Raw genomic sequence first — 17,808 nt, 5'->3', positions numbered from 1 at the left:
TGGTTTTATAATAAGATCTAATGTAATGAGTTTTGATAAATTTTGTTTTTTATTTTAATGGATTTATGTACTAATGTAATATATAATCATATGTACAGTAGATCCCCCTATAAGACGGTATTAGATGAATACATTAGATCTAAGATTGATAGTTTTTAGGAACACAGGAAATTATGGAAAATTTAATGATTAAATTACTTATAAACATAATTTTATTTGTCACACGTGTAAAGCTTCACGGCAATCGGATAAACGGTGTGGTAATGCATGAAGGANTATTTATTTTTTTTTAAACAGAGATCGCTCTCCTAACATTAATTCTTCAGTCAAAACATCAAATTCAATGTCTCCTGCCAAGGTAATTTTGTAATATAATTTTAAATATTGATACTTCAATATTTGGCTAAGATCTAATATTTATTTTTAACAATCAAATATAATTACATGTCAGATATATATATTAATTCCTTTTTAATGATAAAACTGTAATCTCTTAAAATATAGCACATCAAATTCTATAAATTTTAGGATGTTATTGAACTTGTTTGCCGTACATAAAAACATTGTTATACTTTTTTTACATTTAAAAAAGTGAGAATGAAGTTAGTTTGTATTTATTTTCCAATAAAAGTTGATACATAAATTTTAAGAGAGTTATATTTACTGAGTTTATTATTTTGCTTATTTTAGATAATTTTGAATTTCTGTTCATTACATATAATCTTGTTAAATCAAATTACATTTTGAGTGGTTGTTTTATCAAATTAAAAATACAGTCAAACTTGGTTAATTCAAAATTCTAGGAAAATGCAAAATATTTCAAATTATTTAATATTTGAATTAAACAATTTTTCATTGATAATTATTAAGTAATGTCAATAAAATGTAATTAGTTTGGTGGCAAAAATGAAAAAACAGAGTGAATAACACATCAACATGACAGTTTCTGCCAAATTTTACCATTTCACAAATTATTTGGAATTGTCAAATCTTTTTGCTAGTGAAAAAAGTTTGTATAATTTTGGATATTTTGGATAATTAGAATTCCTTGAGTTTCCCAATAAATGTAATGTAAAAATTATTAGTTTAATTCAAAGCTGAAATATCCTCATATTTCAAAAATTACTAAACTCTGAAAATTAAAAGCTGGAGCAGCTTAGTTCACACTGGACAAATAGCAAAAATGAAAAATGAATGCAAAACTGGTTGAACTGCAAAAAGTAACTGAATTTTGAGCACTCAATCATCTACAAGCAAGAGAGAAATACCATTGGTAAAAACAAAACACTTCCAACATTCTGTTTTTAATCATTGCAAAGCAAAAGCAATTTCTCGACATGATCTAATGTATAATGTCTTCGATCTCTGTTTAGAAATTGATTTAACCCCTTTTGCAACGTTAGCAGATTTAATAATGTCTTTATTTTTCGCGATTGTCCATATTGTTGTTCTCCCAATACGGTAAACAACAGTTAAAATCTTGAACACGCGTGCCACCTTCATATTTCTCAACAATCTCTTTCATTAGTTCCATTGTAATTCTAGTCATATTTTTGGTTTTCTGTCGCTTTTCATTTGCCTTTTTGGGATTCGTGATTAATAAAAATAATAAAATTTTACTTATGAATTAAAATCAGAAGAAATTAAACAAAGTTATAAACCGTTGCACCGTAAACATCTAGTCTGGTCTAGTACACCAATAGTGCTACTTGTTCATTGATGGCGTGTATGATTGAATTATGTCGTATACCGAACAAAAGTTGTATACCGAAATTTGTTTCGTCCAAACAGGACGTATTCTGAATTGGACGTATTCTAAAGCAGACTTATACCGAGGTACCACTGTATCTCAGAATGGGTAAAGTTTAAGAGATGAAATGTGGCACTGTAACTTGCATATAAAGAGGCATTAATACTATTAAATTTTGGTTCTTAATTAAAGAACGACAGGGTAAAGACATAAAAGTGGTCATATGTCATATCTTTTAATGAATATTTTATTCGTTACTAGTGTTCAAAATTAAAAAAATAATAATAATAAAATGAAACTTGTCTCTACCCTCAAAGTAAGCTTTTTTGTCATTTTATACATTTTTTGTACAGTAAAATCTGTTAAGATGTTCTCGTCTAAGATGTTAGAATTTATATAGGGACACGATTTAGTTCAACCACTTTGAGGCTTAATAACTAACTCCTGTGTTAAACCATGTGATTCCGATTCTGACTACAGAAATTATTAGGCTTCAAACAGGGTGAACAAAAGCATGCCCCACATACAGTCTAAAATCCACACATATAGAAAAAACCTCGAATCTTTTGCTTAATTAACTCAAAATTTCAAGTTGTCCCGAGTCCAAAAATGTAAAAATTTGGGAAAGGTCATTTTTTCACCTAGCGCTACACTTTCCATCTGTTATATATAACAGCCAAAAAAGTAAAAATTATTGAATACATATTTATATATTACTTAGAGGAGTCTTATAGCTTTGGAATAAAAAGTTTCTACGTTCTATCTTTATTAGAACTCTATTTATTGAATCGCTTATTCTGAAGTCACGTGATGACATCAGAATTTCCAGATCTCTTTCGGTAACATGTCCGCCCCTGGTCGGAGTCGGATGGTAAGGAAAAGTCAGTGTTCGAGTCGGTAGATTTTTACGCGACTCCACAGCCCTGGTATAATGACACATGCCTTTACCAAATAAATGAGTAAAACTTTATGAATTTTTACTTACATGCTTCATGGACCAAAAAAAATGTTGGGGTGGACAAACACCCCACTGCATTAATGCCGAAAAAAAATTCACTGCACTAGCGCAGGGTTGTTTTCTGGGAAGGGATATGTATGTTAATGTGGAAGGTAAACAGTTCTTGATAAAGAATTTTATTAATAGACTAGAATTCATTTTTAACCTTTATTATGATCAAATAAATTTGCAGTCATATTTCCCTTTCAGAATATATATTTATTTACAATATACTTGTTTTCTTATTTATTATTATGTTTGGTTTAGTGAGTTAAAATCAGTTCACACTGGTGGCTGTGTACTATGCTGGATCAGAGTCAAGACATAGCAACCAGAAAAAAAATTAAATAAGTGTGCCAGTGTCTATATTCAGGAATTTCCTAACAATATGACATGAATTCAATGTAATGGCCTTCTGTAGTGTGATGTATGTATTTCTATTCAATTGTAATNCAATAGAATTGCATAGCAATACTTTATAGTATTGTAGATAATTATGGAAATATAAATGAACACTTGATTTGAAAAATACCAAGAATTAGTATTGCTTAGAAATTTAAAGTAATTTAAATGCCAAACTCAGTTGCCATATATTGAAGAAATAAAGATCATTGTTTTTATACAAAACAACAGTAAATCTAATTTTATTACTGTGTTATTAATTATATGGAGAGAAATTAGTAGATTGATTTTTCTTTCTAGAATACTCAATAAATTTCATTATTACATTGTAGTATATACATATATTTTGAATAAGATTTAAAATCAATAAAAAAACTAGGATGATAAATAATAATAATAAAATTTAGAATAAACATTCAAACACAAGTGTCTTCATATCTCATCCTCTTCTATGCTCCTCACAAACACAACTTCACATGACAGAGTTGATCTTTATGTTGAGGCTTGCCTCTAACTCAATATGATTGTTAAAACTGGGTCCCTCTAGTGATGGCATAGTAAAAAACTATATAGTTAATAAAAAAAATCCAGGGCAATACAAAACTCTGCTGTGTGAACTTGAATCATTTATAAACAAAAAACTAATTAAATTTATATAAAGCAAAATTATACTCCCATAAATATGGTAAAAATAAAATTTAAAAAATCTGTTCTACTACAATTATTGTATATGTACTGTGTGTGTGTAAGCATCAAAGAATGTCTCACATAATCAGAATTAGAGTTTAATCTATGACACATGGTCTAAATTCTGCTAATCATACAAGCAGCATAGCATCCTATTTCACAAACTGGAAGTGGCACTGTTATTTGTTTCTCACTTCAAAAATTTAATTGAAAATTTCAAGTACTTATAGTACATTTTGATTTAAAAGTCTGTCGTAACCTGAATATATTTGAATATATAAACGGCTAGAAATAAGTGAGGAAGGTTTTGTATTGATCATCTATTTCGATAGTTTAATATATATATAGCTTTTCTAATTAGTTTCACATTTACAGTTATTTGAAAGAAAAATGATTCCTATTCCAGACATTAATAATAGTGACACATCCAGTTACATTACTGTGTAATTCTATTTTACCTTTTACAGTTTATTTTTGTAATTTTTTACAATTATAAAAAATTTTTCCTAAATATCCATCTCATGCATAACCAATCAATGCCATTTTTAAGTCTCTAACTATAACAAATACAATTTACATTACAACATAAAAGGAATTTAATACGGACTACATATTGTATATGTATTAGCAATGTGATTGTGCTACAGGCCTACTAGTGTACATATTTAAGAATATATGTATTTACTTTCAGATTCTCCCGATAGCAAAACTTCAATTGAATCAAACAATGATAGTCTTCAAATAAATGGAAATGGAAACAATCTTCCACTAGTATCAACAGAAGGAAATGGTATATCAATTGCTTCTAACCATTATACCATTACAGAATTATCTCGTGGAATTTCCAGCCTGGTAATGATACCAAAACTTTGATCAAGATTTAATCAACTATTTGTTCTATGTTATTTACATACTAAAAATATATTTAAGATACAAAAATATTTGTCTTTAATATATTTTTATATTCTTAACATGTAAATATCATTGGCCGATTTTTTAATTAGCTATTTTATCAAAATTTGAAAAAGCTTTTATGAAGTACAGTAAAGCATTGAAATTTCGGAGCGTCAAAAATCTGGATTTGACCATTAAAAAATCCATTTCCTTTTTTGGTATGACCTTGTCATTTCAATGGTAACTTTGTTGTTGTTGTTATAACATTTACTCAGAATTCATAACTTTAATGTTGAAATTATAATTAATGTATTTTTTGTTTAAATGTTGTGATTTTGCCATCTATATTTTGAATTGTCTTTGTAAGTAGTACTATATTCCTTATGAAATACTAGTTTGAACTAAGAACATCTAAGCTTGATTTACAGTGTATTTAGAGTTTACAATACTAAATACTAATTTACACATATATTCAAAAATCTAGATAGGGTCCAGTCCCAATTACTTCAAATTTTCACTGCTTTATTGTAGTTCCAAATTTTAATTGCTGTATATGTATGTTTGAGTCAAAAATAAATCAAAGTTTAATATAACTTATTATATTAATAATAATATATTTTGTTTATTTACAGCAGGGATTGAGTCCAACTATGGCTGCTTTTACTCCAACATCAGTTATGCGAAAAATGCATTCTGAAAGGCAAGAAAAGGATAAATCTGACACTTCATCAATTTGTGACAAAATGCCAGGTAATTACATACATTATTCATCTTTTAAAAAGCAGGGAGGCACATTTATGATTTCATGACATCATTTTTGAAATTACTAAAGGTTTGATACATAACTATTGATACTTGTATATATCACAATAGAATTGCATAGCAATACTTTATAGTATTGTAGATAATTATGGAAATATAAATGAACACTTGATTTGAAAAATACCAAGAATTAGTATTGCTTAGAAATTTAAAGTAATTTAAATGCCAAACTCAGTTGCCATATATTGAAGAAATAAAGATCATTGTTTTTATACAAAACAACAGTAAATCTAATTTTATTACTGTGTTATTAATTATATGGAGAGAAATTAGTAGATTGATTTTTCTTTCTAGAATACTCAATAAATTTCATTATTACATTGTAGTATATACATATATTTTGAATAAGATTTAAAATCAATAAAAAAACTAGGATGATAAATAATAATAATAAAATTTAGAATAAACATTCAAACACAAGTGTCTTCATATCTCATCCTCTTCTATGCTCCTCACAAACACAACTTCACATGACAGAGTTGATCTTTATGTTGAGGCTTGCCTCTAACTCAATATGATTGTTAAAACTGGGTCCCTCTAGTGATGGCATAGTAAAAAACTATATAGTTAATAAAAAAAATCCAGGGCAATACAAAACTCTGCTGTGTGAACTTGAATCATTTATAAACAAAAAACTAATTAAATTTATATAAAGCAAAATTATACTCCCATAAATATGGTAAAAATAAAATTTAAAAAATCTGTTCTACTACAATTATTGTATATGTACTGTGTGTGTGTAAGCATCAAAGAATGTCTCACATAATCAGAATTAGAGTTTAATCTATGACACATGGTCTAAATTCTGCTAATCATACAAGCAGCATAGCATCCTATTTCACAAACTGGAAGTGGCACTGTTATTTGTTTCTCACTTCAAAAATTTAATTGAAAATTTCAAGTACTTATAGTACATTTTGATTTAAAAGTCTGTCGTAACCTGAATATATTTGAATATATAAACGGCTAGAAATAAGTGAGGAAGGTTTTGTATTGATCATCTATTTCGATAGTTTAATATATATATAGCTTTTCTAATTAGTTTCACATTTACAGTTATTTGAAAGAAAAATGATTCCTATTCCAGACATTAATAATAGTGACACATCCAGTTACATTACTGTGTAATTCTATTTTACCTTTTACAGTTTATTTTTGTAATTTTTTACAATTATAAAAAATTTTTCCTAAATATCCATCTCATGCATAACCAATCAATGCCATTTTTAAGTCTCTAACTATAACAAATACAATTTACATTACAACATAAAAGGAATTTAATACGGACTACATATTGTATATGTATTAGCAATGTGATTGTGCTACAGGCCTACTAGTGTACATATTTAAGAATATATGTATTTACTTTCAGATTCTCCCGATAGCAAAACTTCAATTGAATCAAACAATGATAGTCTTCAAATAAATGGAAATGGAAACAATCTTCCACTAGTATCAACAGAAGGAAATGGTATATCAATTGCTTCTAACCATTATACCATTACAGAATTATCTCGTGGAATTTCCAGCACAATTCCTACAGCTGGTAATACAAATATAGGTCCTAGAGCATTCCATAGTGGACAATCTTCCTTGAACCAAAACCGATCACAGGGACAGATTGGAATTCCAAGTCAAGGTCGTCCAATAGTAAAAGGTGGTAACCAAAATATGAATTCTAGTGATCATTTCAACAGAACACTCTCAGGGAATAAGGGATTAGTTCATAATAAGCAGTTTTTGGGAGGTACTCCACAAGGTAATTTCATTAAATTTATATAAATATTAGAAAATCAATTTCAAGAAAGTCTGTATATAGTAATTTTGCTTTTGAAATTTTTCAATGTTTTCAGTGGTCAGTTTGCACTGTTCTAATATGTTTAAATACATGAAAAATTTTTAAAATGTAAATTATATTTATAAAGATTATTTTTTGAACTATTTATAGATTTTCTTGATCTAAAGATACAGTGCTGATAAAAGCAAAACTTGTTGAAATTTAATGTGGTTTTTAAATATTTATTTTCAGCTAATCACTTATTGCGCCCTGACATTAATATGGGATTAGCTAAATTAATGGAACATCGTCTTATGCAGCAACAACAACAAGCTCTAGCTGCACAGCGTCAGATGAATACATCACCAATGCCACCAATGACTATACCTCCGGCTGCAGCATTTGGCTTAGGTCCTCCCCGTACACCAGGTATAACACCTCATGCTGCTAATCTAGTGCAACCTGGAGGAATAAATTTAACACCAACTGTTGGAGCTACTAGTCTGAATCTACCTTTGCTCCGTACAATGATGCAAACCAATCCAGCTCTGAGAGGTAATTTTTTTCTTTTTCCTGTTAAAATAGATGTCCCTTATTTGAAACAGTTTGAATTTTTTTAAATATAAAAAGTTTATCGTTATTGATGATAAATACAATAGCCACCATGCTATAAGTATAGGATATAATTTAATAATAATGATGCAGTAATTAGAGATTTGTAGCAAACTTTTTTCAAAATGTCCAGTTTTTAAAAAATAATTTTTAAAGAAAATAAAATAAGAATGTAAATAAAACTATTCATTTTCTTCATGTGTGTTGTCTAAACATTTCTTACATTGTATGCAAGTTTTAATATTTTTAATACATGATAAAAGTAAATTCCAATAATAAATAAATTTATATAGACTCTTGCTTATCCATCATACTCTCAAATGTGATTTCCTATGCACTTTCATTTCCATGAAAATATTAGTCATGTCAAACATCCTATTTTTCTGTTTATTCAGATATCATTTCTGTGTACAGTATTGTATTTTGGCACATCATATTATTTGCCACTTGCATCCAAACAGAATTGGCACCAAAGGGCAACAGATCATGCCATTCATTGCCTTTTGGCCAATACACAGTCAGTAATCCAGCATCCCCCTCTGCAAGAAATGACTGGATTAGCAACACAGTTTTTATAGTGGATTAATTCACTGTAAAAACTTATAACAAAGATTGCCAACATTGCTTAACATGCTATTTATGTAATTTTGTTTTAGTAATATATTGTGTAAAATTTTTACCAGAAACATAGATATATATCTTTTAGATTTAGATAAAAATGTTCACTATCCAAAGATACCCTTTAAAAAAAACATTAGTTAAAACATTATTTCTCCTTCAAGAACAAAAATGTAATATTTTTAATTGTAGCACTCCTATTCAGTGAATGAATGTAATTAGTTCAGCAATTATCACGTTCACTTAATAGTCTTTTGTGGTTAGATATTTAATATTTTTGATTCATTTATTCTATCAATATATTGTTTAATTTGACTGTTTGTCATCTCAGTTTCTTAACAAAAATAAAGATAAGATAAAGTTCTTTTTGCCCAAAAGATGAACACATCTGTTATTTTTACATCACTATTACTGTTTCAGTTTAATTTCTAATTTTTTTACAATATTCTATTTTTTCTAGTATTTGTTGAGAATCAGTTTATAGATCTAAATCTATTTTGTTGAAAATATAAATGTCTTATTATAATACCAGTTTGAATATGTTTGTATTCAGTGAGATATAAAAATTTTGTTTTTAGATTACTTTCATTTTTAAAATTTTGAGCTTAGTATTGAATGACAATGTGAGAATATGGGCAAGGGGACAGAGCCCTCTAATGGTTGGATCGGCGAGATCCACTTACAGCATCACTGGATGGCTGTTTATCGAGTGGCGAGGGGGTTGAGAAAGTCAACGGGTGTTCGTGCAAGCAATGATAGATAGGTTCACAGATTAAACAAACAAATAAGGAGTTTATTATACTAATCTAAATTACAGGAGCATACATAAAGTATTAAATGATTAAATGCAGATAACATAAATTTATTGGTAAAGGCGATCAAACTAGTCACTATGCCATGTGCCTAACCTCTAGAGAGAGAGTTTACAAAGGTTTCTGCCATCAAATATATCTCAACATGCTGTCTGATGACTGTATGCGACAATCATTCTGGAATATGGAAGCTGGAACAGTCCTATGTCTTCTACCTGCTTCTCGGACAGGACCGGGATGGGAGACGCTTGTACCAAGAACTTCCTGGGACGATTGCCCTGAACTTTCCATGACAATCATTTTTATACAATCGTCGTTGGCATTGAGCCAACTGGTCATTTACTTGTTATAATGACTAATTCGCAGGCGCGTGATGACATGTGCCTTCTTCCTCCCTAAATTGTGGATGTTAAGGGTTGACATTTGATCTATTTCCATGAGAACGTTCAATAGTTTTTTTTTTCCTTGACTGAGGTTTACAATTCCTTCAAAAAAATTCATCTAACAGTAAAACTCAAAAATGTACACCTTCAAACTGTCTGGCTCACAACAAGGATACATATACATCCATAAGCATAAAAATTAATGAAATATTTTCCAGATATAAATATTATACTACATTCTCAATTTCCGGTATTGGTATTATTATTTAGAATTATATCTTACTTATAAAATTACTTTAACTTATAACTGGTTTTGTTATAATTCTACAGTATTTTATAATACAATGTAATAATTTTCTTGCAGGCAATTATTTTTTTGTTGAATGTTTGTTTATATTTAATTAGAGTTTAAGAGCAGATTTTAACTTAAAGTAAAATACTTTTTATAAAATACCTAATTCTGTTTTTACACAAACTTTTTTTAAACAATTTTGATTTAACACAATTTAAAAAAAAAATTGTGAAGTATGATCCTAATGAGGAATGAGCTTTAAAGTTTCAATGTGATCTGAAATCGTTACTGTTGTCTTATAAAGAATTATATAAAGACCTAGCCACCATACGAACCCAGCCATTCATATGGTATAGAATAACTGAATCATTCATAAAACCACTAACATCAGCACCACAGGACATTACTGCTAACATTATTGTTCAAGAGTTCACAGAAAGAACTTTACCTGTGGACAAAACATGATAACCAAAGCATTTTTAGTGATAGCAGTGATATTGAAGTTATCCACAAATGTATATATTTATTGTCAAAAAGTGACAATAAATAAAATCTTATGTATAACTCATTACATATTCTGTTCAATTTTTATGTTCATTAATTCTTTATATTTTTTTGTTTTTCAAATGAAATTTACGTTCCTGTAATTTATTTTATTTATGTGCAATGTATGTGAAATAAAATTTGATAACAAGCAAAAACAAATAAGATTTTTTATATGGTTTATTGTATTATTTTGGTTGATTTCTTAGATTGTAACAAATCTTCAATTTTTCATATATATATGAAAAATTGAAGATTTGTTACAAACTAAGAAATCAACCAAAATAATACAATAAACCATATAAAAAATCTTATTTGTTTTTGCTTGTTATCAAATTTTATTTNTATATATATATATATAGCATATTTTTTTATATGTGATTTCTGGGAACCTAATCTATAATGTAAAAACAGAATTAGGTGTATTTTGTGAAATTTTAAGAAAAACAATGCATTAAATATTATCTTTTATAAGAACCATAAAAATTTACAAGCTTGAAAAGAAAATTGTTTTCTAGAAATAAAATATATTGTAGCATTTGTGAAATGTCATAAATTTCCAGATAAATATAATTAATTTTCTTTAAAGTTAGTCATAACACTTGAAATAATTAAGTTACAAACTTAGTGTATTACAAACTCTTGTAATTTACATTTATTTCAAAACTTATTAAAATAAAATTCATTAAATTTTTAGCTCAAGCTAATTCGCTCACTCAGTTAACACAATTGGGACAATTAGCCGCACTGCAACAACAGCTGCAACGTGATCCTCGTCAGTTACAGGCTTTAGCTCAAGCTCGTGGTTTGCATCCTGTAACTCTTCAGCAACTTTTACTTAATGCCCAATCACAAGGTAATTCATCCAATTCTCAGGCAACCAATTTTCGGTCACAGGGAATTGCCGGTAACACAATTAATATTATGGGTGGACGTAATGTGGGTAAGTGTCGATAGTTACTAAGTTATGTGTTTAAGCATATATGATTAAGTAAAGTATTTGTCATTATTTTCAGTAACCCCATATGTAAGATAAATTTAAATTTGATGTGATTTAGGAATTTTATTGCTTTCTCATTATTATTTTTTTTTGTTTGTTTCATTTTAAAGCAAAATCCATTATGACTTTACACATGTATGAAATTTAAAATACTTATATGGCATGAAATAGTGTCATATGCTTTTATACATAAACATCACGTGTGTGTAAAATAAAAGCATATGACACTATATCGTGTGTGTGTGTAAAACTAGGGCACTATTAAAGTAGTAATCTATTTATCTTGACAGTATTTTTCTTACTTGAAATAGATGAGAGAGAGAGACTAAAATTATTTTCTATTGTTTTATCAAAGTGTTTATTTGCACTATTGTATTGAACTTCATGTGCTTGGTTTAACAAATATTGAATAGTTTTAGAAATAAGAAAAGTACATGTTTAAATTTTAAAAAATTAACATTGTTATGAAATAGCACACATTTGTGTGTGTGTGTGTGTGCTATTTCATTATAACAATATAAATTTTTAAACAAAAAATATATGTATGTATGTATTTTTTTTTAATTTGAATTGCCACAAAATAACTGCTGCCTCTGATGTTAAATTTATTTATTAATTAACTTTAGCTAATATAAGAATTAGTAATAATTCATAAAAATAATGCTTCAGTAGAACATTCATTCAATCAACTGCATACAAGTTTGTACAACAGGAAAATAAAAATTATTAGAAAAATATTAACTACTGTTAGTTTTTCCCATATCCTTTTGAAGTAGGTATTATATAGAACAAAATTTTTTTGAACTTTATATCAATTAAATTTAAATATAGTCAACTTACATTAATATGAATTGCTAGGGGAACAGTAGTTAGCTTGCTTTATTGAAAATTCATATTAGCAATTTCAGGGTAAGGGTCAAGGTTGTATAATTTACAGAGTTAAGATAAAACTTAACAGGTGATCTTAACAGTCGGTCGAAATTTCTAAAATATAATACAGTATTTTGAATTAATTTACTAAATAAAGTTAAATAAAATTAAATTTATAACAAAAGCAAATTCTAAATAATTTTTAAAATTAAACAAAATGAGGAGGAAACAGTGTTTGCCTTTAAGTTAGGGACAGTGTATCAGAAAGGTTAAATAAAACAAAGCTAAAATAAATTCATAATTTTTTTCTGTTGAAGATTGTTTGAAAAAGTAGAAAATGTTTTTGGCACCAAAAGAGTAAAAGAAAGCCAAATTTGGCACAAAGTAGCCAAACCAGGCATCACTGTATGCACTTCTGATAAGCACACAAGTGACCACATCATTTAAGGGGTGAGCATCTTTAAACTTTAATCCCTATTTTCTGTTTATAGTAGAATGGTCTGCTAAAACCAGGTATACCAATTGCTGTACAGTTGGATGTTGAACCCATCTTTGTTTACTAGGAGGAGAAAATCTATTCTACTCAAAACATTTATTACAGGACTGGTTTTTTTTTCTTCTTTTGTTATTCACGTCAAAAAGTGTAAAAAGCAGCCATAATTGAGTTAGGGTTATTTCTTGGGGGTCGTGGGTAATTTACAGTTTGGTTTAATGAACTCTGGTAAAATTTTTATTTGCTTTATCATGTGAAATTTAACTTTATCACAATGGCATTTTGCTGGGGTAACAGCAAAATTCACTTTAATGCCAGAATTTGCTTTAAGGTGAATCTGCTGTAAAATTCTTATGAAAGATTGAATTGTAGTGATTGAAATTTTGTTTTAATTATGAAATAGTTGCTGCAGAAGTCTTAATTATATGTTAAATCCAAATTTTATATGAAAATCTAGGTAAAGGATGCGAGTAATGAGCAGCAAGGTTTACTTTTCCTGTCTGATTTTTCAGCTCTTGAATAGTCATTTAGCATTCTGTAAGGGTTCCAGATTAGTTGCCAGTTATTTGATGATATTGTGTGTGGTATTAGCTAATTGTTTTTATAAAATTATTATATCCTTAGCAATAACACAACAGATACTTATTAGTCTCCAAATAATTTAATTTATATGTCTTATCTATTAAGGTATTATCAGCCTTTCTGTAGTCTATTTGTCATACCATTTTCTTTGGGATAAAATGAGTTCATCTGGATAATTTCTTGGCTTTATCTAATGTGATTACGTTTAAATTAAAAACAAATACAAATTTAACATTTTATATTTTAAGAATGTAAATTAAGATATATAGGCATTCTTTATTATCAATTGTTATAGTGTTTCACTAGAGAAAAATTAATAAAATTACATAATTGAAACATATCTAGAATTGCAAACAATATCATATAATTTATGCTCCATTTAATATATGTTGAAAGTTGCAAATTTTTGTTGACTAAATTTTAGATGATGATTATTTTTTAAATTAGAATTACTAAAATTTACATTTGAATTTTTATACTTATGTAATTACTTGATTATAAAAAAAAAAAGTTATGGTTATACAAAACTAATTTCTTTAGTAAATACTTAAGTTTAATTTTGTTAAACTGTTCAAATTGCATTTTACAAAAAGATAAACGTAAAACAAATCTTTAATTAGTATTGCTTAAAATATATGCTTGTTTTCTTCATGTAAATATTTTTTCTAATTTAGAAAACAGCTTATTAGGAACTGCTAACATGAGATCACAACTAGCTCCCGGTCAACCATCTCTGAATCGACAGTCTCCGGTCAACCTGTCAAAATGGTTTGGAAATGATGTTTTGAAACAGAAGATGCCCGACATGCCTCCGGTTCCACATCAGAATGCGCTTTTGGTTGAAGAGGTTGAACGTCAACATCAGACAACAGTTGTACACAATTAAATCTTGATTCAAATGAACTGTTGGTTAATATAGTATCCCCATCAACTATTAATAGCACATACAGTGAAGAAAAAACCATGGCCTCTCACAATCTTAATCTTCTGTTTTGTCCCGTTCAGTACGTTTGTGATAAGTATCGATGTCCATAATGTGAGTATAGTTGGCGATATTTAGCCCTTTGTCTGCTTTTTGTGTGGAAGCCTTACCATTTAAGGTCGCTCGACCTTCTACAGTGTAAACTGTGATACGTGTTGTTCTTCCCTATTTTCCTAAGACTGTGGAGTACCTATTTCACAGATTTATCAGTGGAAACAACTATAATATTTGGGCAGAATTTGTGTCCAATTACATAAAAATATCTAGTGTATTTTATATGTTTTTCTCCCCTCGCTTGTTTGTGATTTCAAGTTTGAAGTCACTTATAAAAATGAATATAGGGTGATGATTTTACCCTCGTTGAATTTATCAGTGTAAAGATTTGTGTTCACGGTTTGTCAGTCTCTATAACATTGAAAAAGAATTGAGAGAACTTCTCGACTGTCTGTCCATTGTCTCCGAACTAAATGTTCCTAAAGTAGTGTGCCTAAATTTTTGTCAATGTATCTGTCTACCATGTGAATTTTTTGTGTATTTTTGTTGTTATGTATATTTTTTTTAAGTTTAAGTAAGGGTTGAATGTGTTTTTGTTTTGTTTTTTTTTTTTGTTTGTTTTACTTTGGTAAATTTCTAATTGTATAAAGATTATTCATCTATCATAGCAGACAGACTTTCTGTAGACAAGCTAATAATTGTAAATGCAAATGTTTAAATGTTAAAAAATAAAAGTGCATTAAAAATTAAAAATAGTAGAAAACTTTGACATTTTTTCTTTTTTTTTTTATTTCTATTAAAAAATAATAATAAGTAAATAATGAGTGGCAACTATTAGCTTGTCTGTAGAAAATCATATATATCAATGGATCTGTGCCGAAAAAATCACATAGTTTATTTGTCATTAGGCATAAGTGGTAGTTTACCCGTATTGTGTCACTTAGCCTTCTGTAGCACTTTGGTCTGCTAGATAGGTATTATAGCATTGAAACAGCACATAACAAGAATATTTGTTGTGTGATATCTATTATAGCTGTTTCTGTGAAGGCAGCATATTAATTGTCATGGAACATATGGTACTATTATATTCATATTTCTGCATTTGTGTGAGTTTGGTAATTACAGTTGTTGACAGTGTAGTGTTTAGAAAAACAGTTATATTTCACTCAAATGATGCGTGCATTTGTAGCTATATTGAACATAGAAGAATTAGATCAGATCCTATCTCCAGGATTCATATTAAACTGTGCAAAAAATATATTATAAATATAAATTCATATATAAATATATATATACATTATATATATATCTATATATATATGTATATTGCCACATAACAGTCCAAACTACAAGTGTTCTTTCTGCCTGTTTCACCGCACAAAGCATTAAGATTTGAAATGTTACTTCTTGTGTACTTTAATTAGGACAGTGGCACTAAATGTAAAATAGCTAATTAGATATATTATATTAATATTTGGCATTGGTTATAATTACTTTCCTATATTTTTCATCTCTCATTGATTGCAAGAAGAGTGTGGAAGTAGAAAAATGTGTTTTAGCATGTCTGGTGCAGCAGCATTTAAATTCCAGAAGTTTGTCTTTCCCGATTAGATGGCAGAACAAACATCACCAATGTACATATTTGTCAAAACTGTATACAATCAATGTTTCGCTGGAGAAGTTGTGCCAAGTGCTTGTGTTTTTCTTGCAATATATCTCTTAAACATTTATCTTTGAAAAATATATATATATAAAAAAACAAAAAAACCAAATAATAATAATAATTAATAATTGTCTGATTTAATCTCTGAATTTCACTGTCGGTGAAATAAGTTGAAAAAAATATATATTAAAAAAAAGGTGTACAGTAATACTTCTGCGTACAGGCAGAAGAAATGTTTACAAAGTAGTCAGTTCACAGATAGTGTTTATAGATATTTTCATTTGTTCTTCCTTCAGTGATTATGCCGTTTTTTGCATGTAGCATTTGTCATGCAGAAATAATCGTTCTGCACAAGAGACCTGGCATACTTTGAAAATAAGAAGATTTCTTTTCTTTGTTTCATCACGAAAGATAAATTGGACCAAAGTAACGAAAACTTCTAAGAAAAAAAATTTGTCTATTGTGATATCTAACAGTCAAATGTCATGATTTTAAAGAAACAAAATATCTGGGGATGTTCTTCCTTGCTGAGGATTAATATACATTCGTATTGATGATTTTATTTAGAAATTTATTGTGAAATTGTCTCACTTAATGTGTTTCTTATAAAAAAAAATTTTTTTGTCATTTTTCCAAATATTAACCCTATAAATTACTGTTTTTAAAATTGAAATTTACTTTGTTACGTGCCTGATCTTTATCTAACAGAAATAACTTTTTTTTTCGGAAGTTGTAAATTATCCAGCACAAAGGAATTTTTTCTTTGCTTAATTTGATTACTCAATTAAGCAGTATTATATGTGATTTCATGCAATAATCTTTGTTCATAAAATATATATATAAGTGATGCTTATAATAAGCTTTTTCAAATTTGTGAGCTTTAAAAAAAGAAAACAAAAACTTTTTGGTGCAGTTTCACAATTTGTGTGTGGTGCGTAATTATTTTTCTCTTCTTTTTTTTCTCCTCGGAATTCACTTCCTTACCACTCAATAAAGAGCATGCATCTCAGCATCAAATTTATTTGTGCTTTTATTATAACGTAAATGTCAGATAACTTTGAATTAAATGGATATTGAAATATTGTGCCGAGCCACAAGACGGATTGATCTTGTAAGGGGGGAAACTGAAAAAAAAAATATATATACAACTTTTAGAATTGTCTCGTTCATGAAAAATATTTCAATATTATATGTTATCGTTTAACCTGGTTGCAATTGAATAAATTATCACTTTAAATATTTAAAAACATCTCATGTAAAATGCTTTAGATATTTCGAAAATTTGAATCTTTCTGTTTAAAGGAAATGATAAATTACTTTCAAAATATATAGTATTTTTTTTTCCTTGTATTTATACACTTAACTGTTTAAAATTCCCGACGTATACGTTCCTAAATTTTCGGCGTAAAATTACTTTTTAACGAAACAAAAACCCAATTCTAATTCTGTTAACATTGTATTAGTAAACTATTGACAGGTTATAGAAGATTGTCTTCTAGAAAGTCTTAGAAAATATTCCTAATAAAAATTTTTAACCACTTTAAAACCTGCCTACACAATTTATTAATAATGATTAGCTTAACAGTTAAACAGGAAATTGCCGTAAGGAAAAAGAATTAGTTTTTTCCAGTTTCT

The 17,808-nt window shown here is 28.1% G+C and overlaps 1 protein-coding gene across 4 annotated transcripts in view; it reads left to right on the top strand.

Moving 5' to 3' along the window:
- The window catches only part of LOC111623976 (eukaryotic translation initiation factor 4E transporter-like), a 106,468-nt gene extending 89,048 nt beyond the window's left edge, over window positions 1–17,420 (top strand). For 2 of the 4 annotated variants that reach the window (XM_023366757.1, XM_023366732.1), the window contains 6 exons: window positions 298–358; window positions 5,363–5,480; window positions 6,925–7,311; window positions 7,582–7,884; window positions 11,287–11,532; window positions 14,209–17,420. In XM_023366757.1, coding sequence (XP_023222525.1) covers window positions 298–358; window positions 5,363–5,480; window positions 6,925–7,311; window positions 7,582–7,884; window positions 11,287–11,532; window positions 14,209–14,420 — 1,327 coding nt within the window. In that variant the 3' untranslated portion in view covers window positions 14,421–17,420. The remainder of the gene's footprint in view (window positions 1–297; window positions 359–5,362; window positions 5,481–6,924; window positions 7,312–7,581; window positions 7,885–11,286; window positions 11,533–14,208) is intronic. The other 2 variants (XM_023366741.1, XM_023366751.1) reach the window with 2 other exon arrangements.
- The last annotated feature ends 388 nt before the right edge of the window (window positions 17,421–17,808 follow it).

Source organism: Centruroides sculpturatus, unplaced genomic scaffold (genome assembly GCF_000671375.1).
Source record: "Centruroides sculpturatus isolate CEXI.00-Female unplaced genomic scaffold, Cexi_2.0 scaffold49, whole genome shotgun sequence".
Lineage (NCBI taxonomy): Eukaryota > Metazoa > Arthropoda > Arachnida > Scorpiones > Buthidae > Centruroides > Centruroides sculpturatus.
The sequence above is the reverse complement of the archived record's forward strand: the minus strand, read 5'-3'. Positions and strand labels throughout refer to the sequence as shown.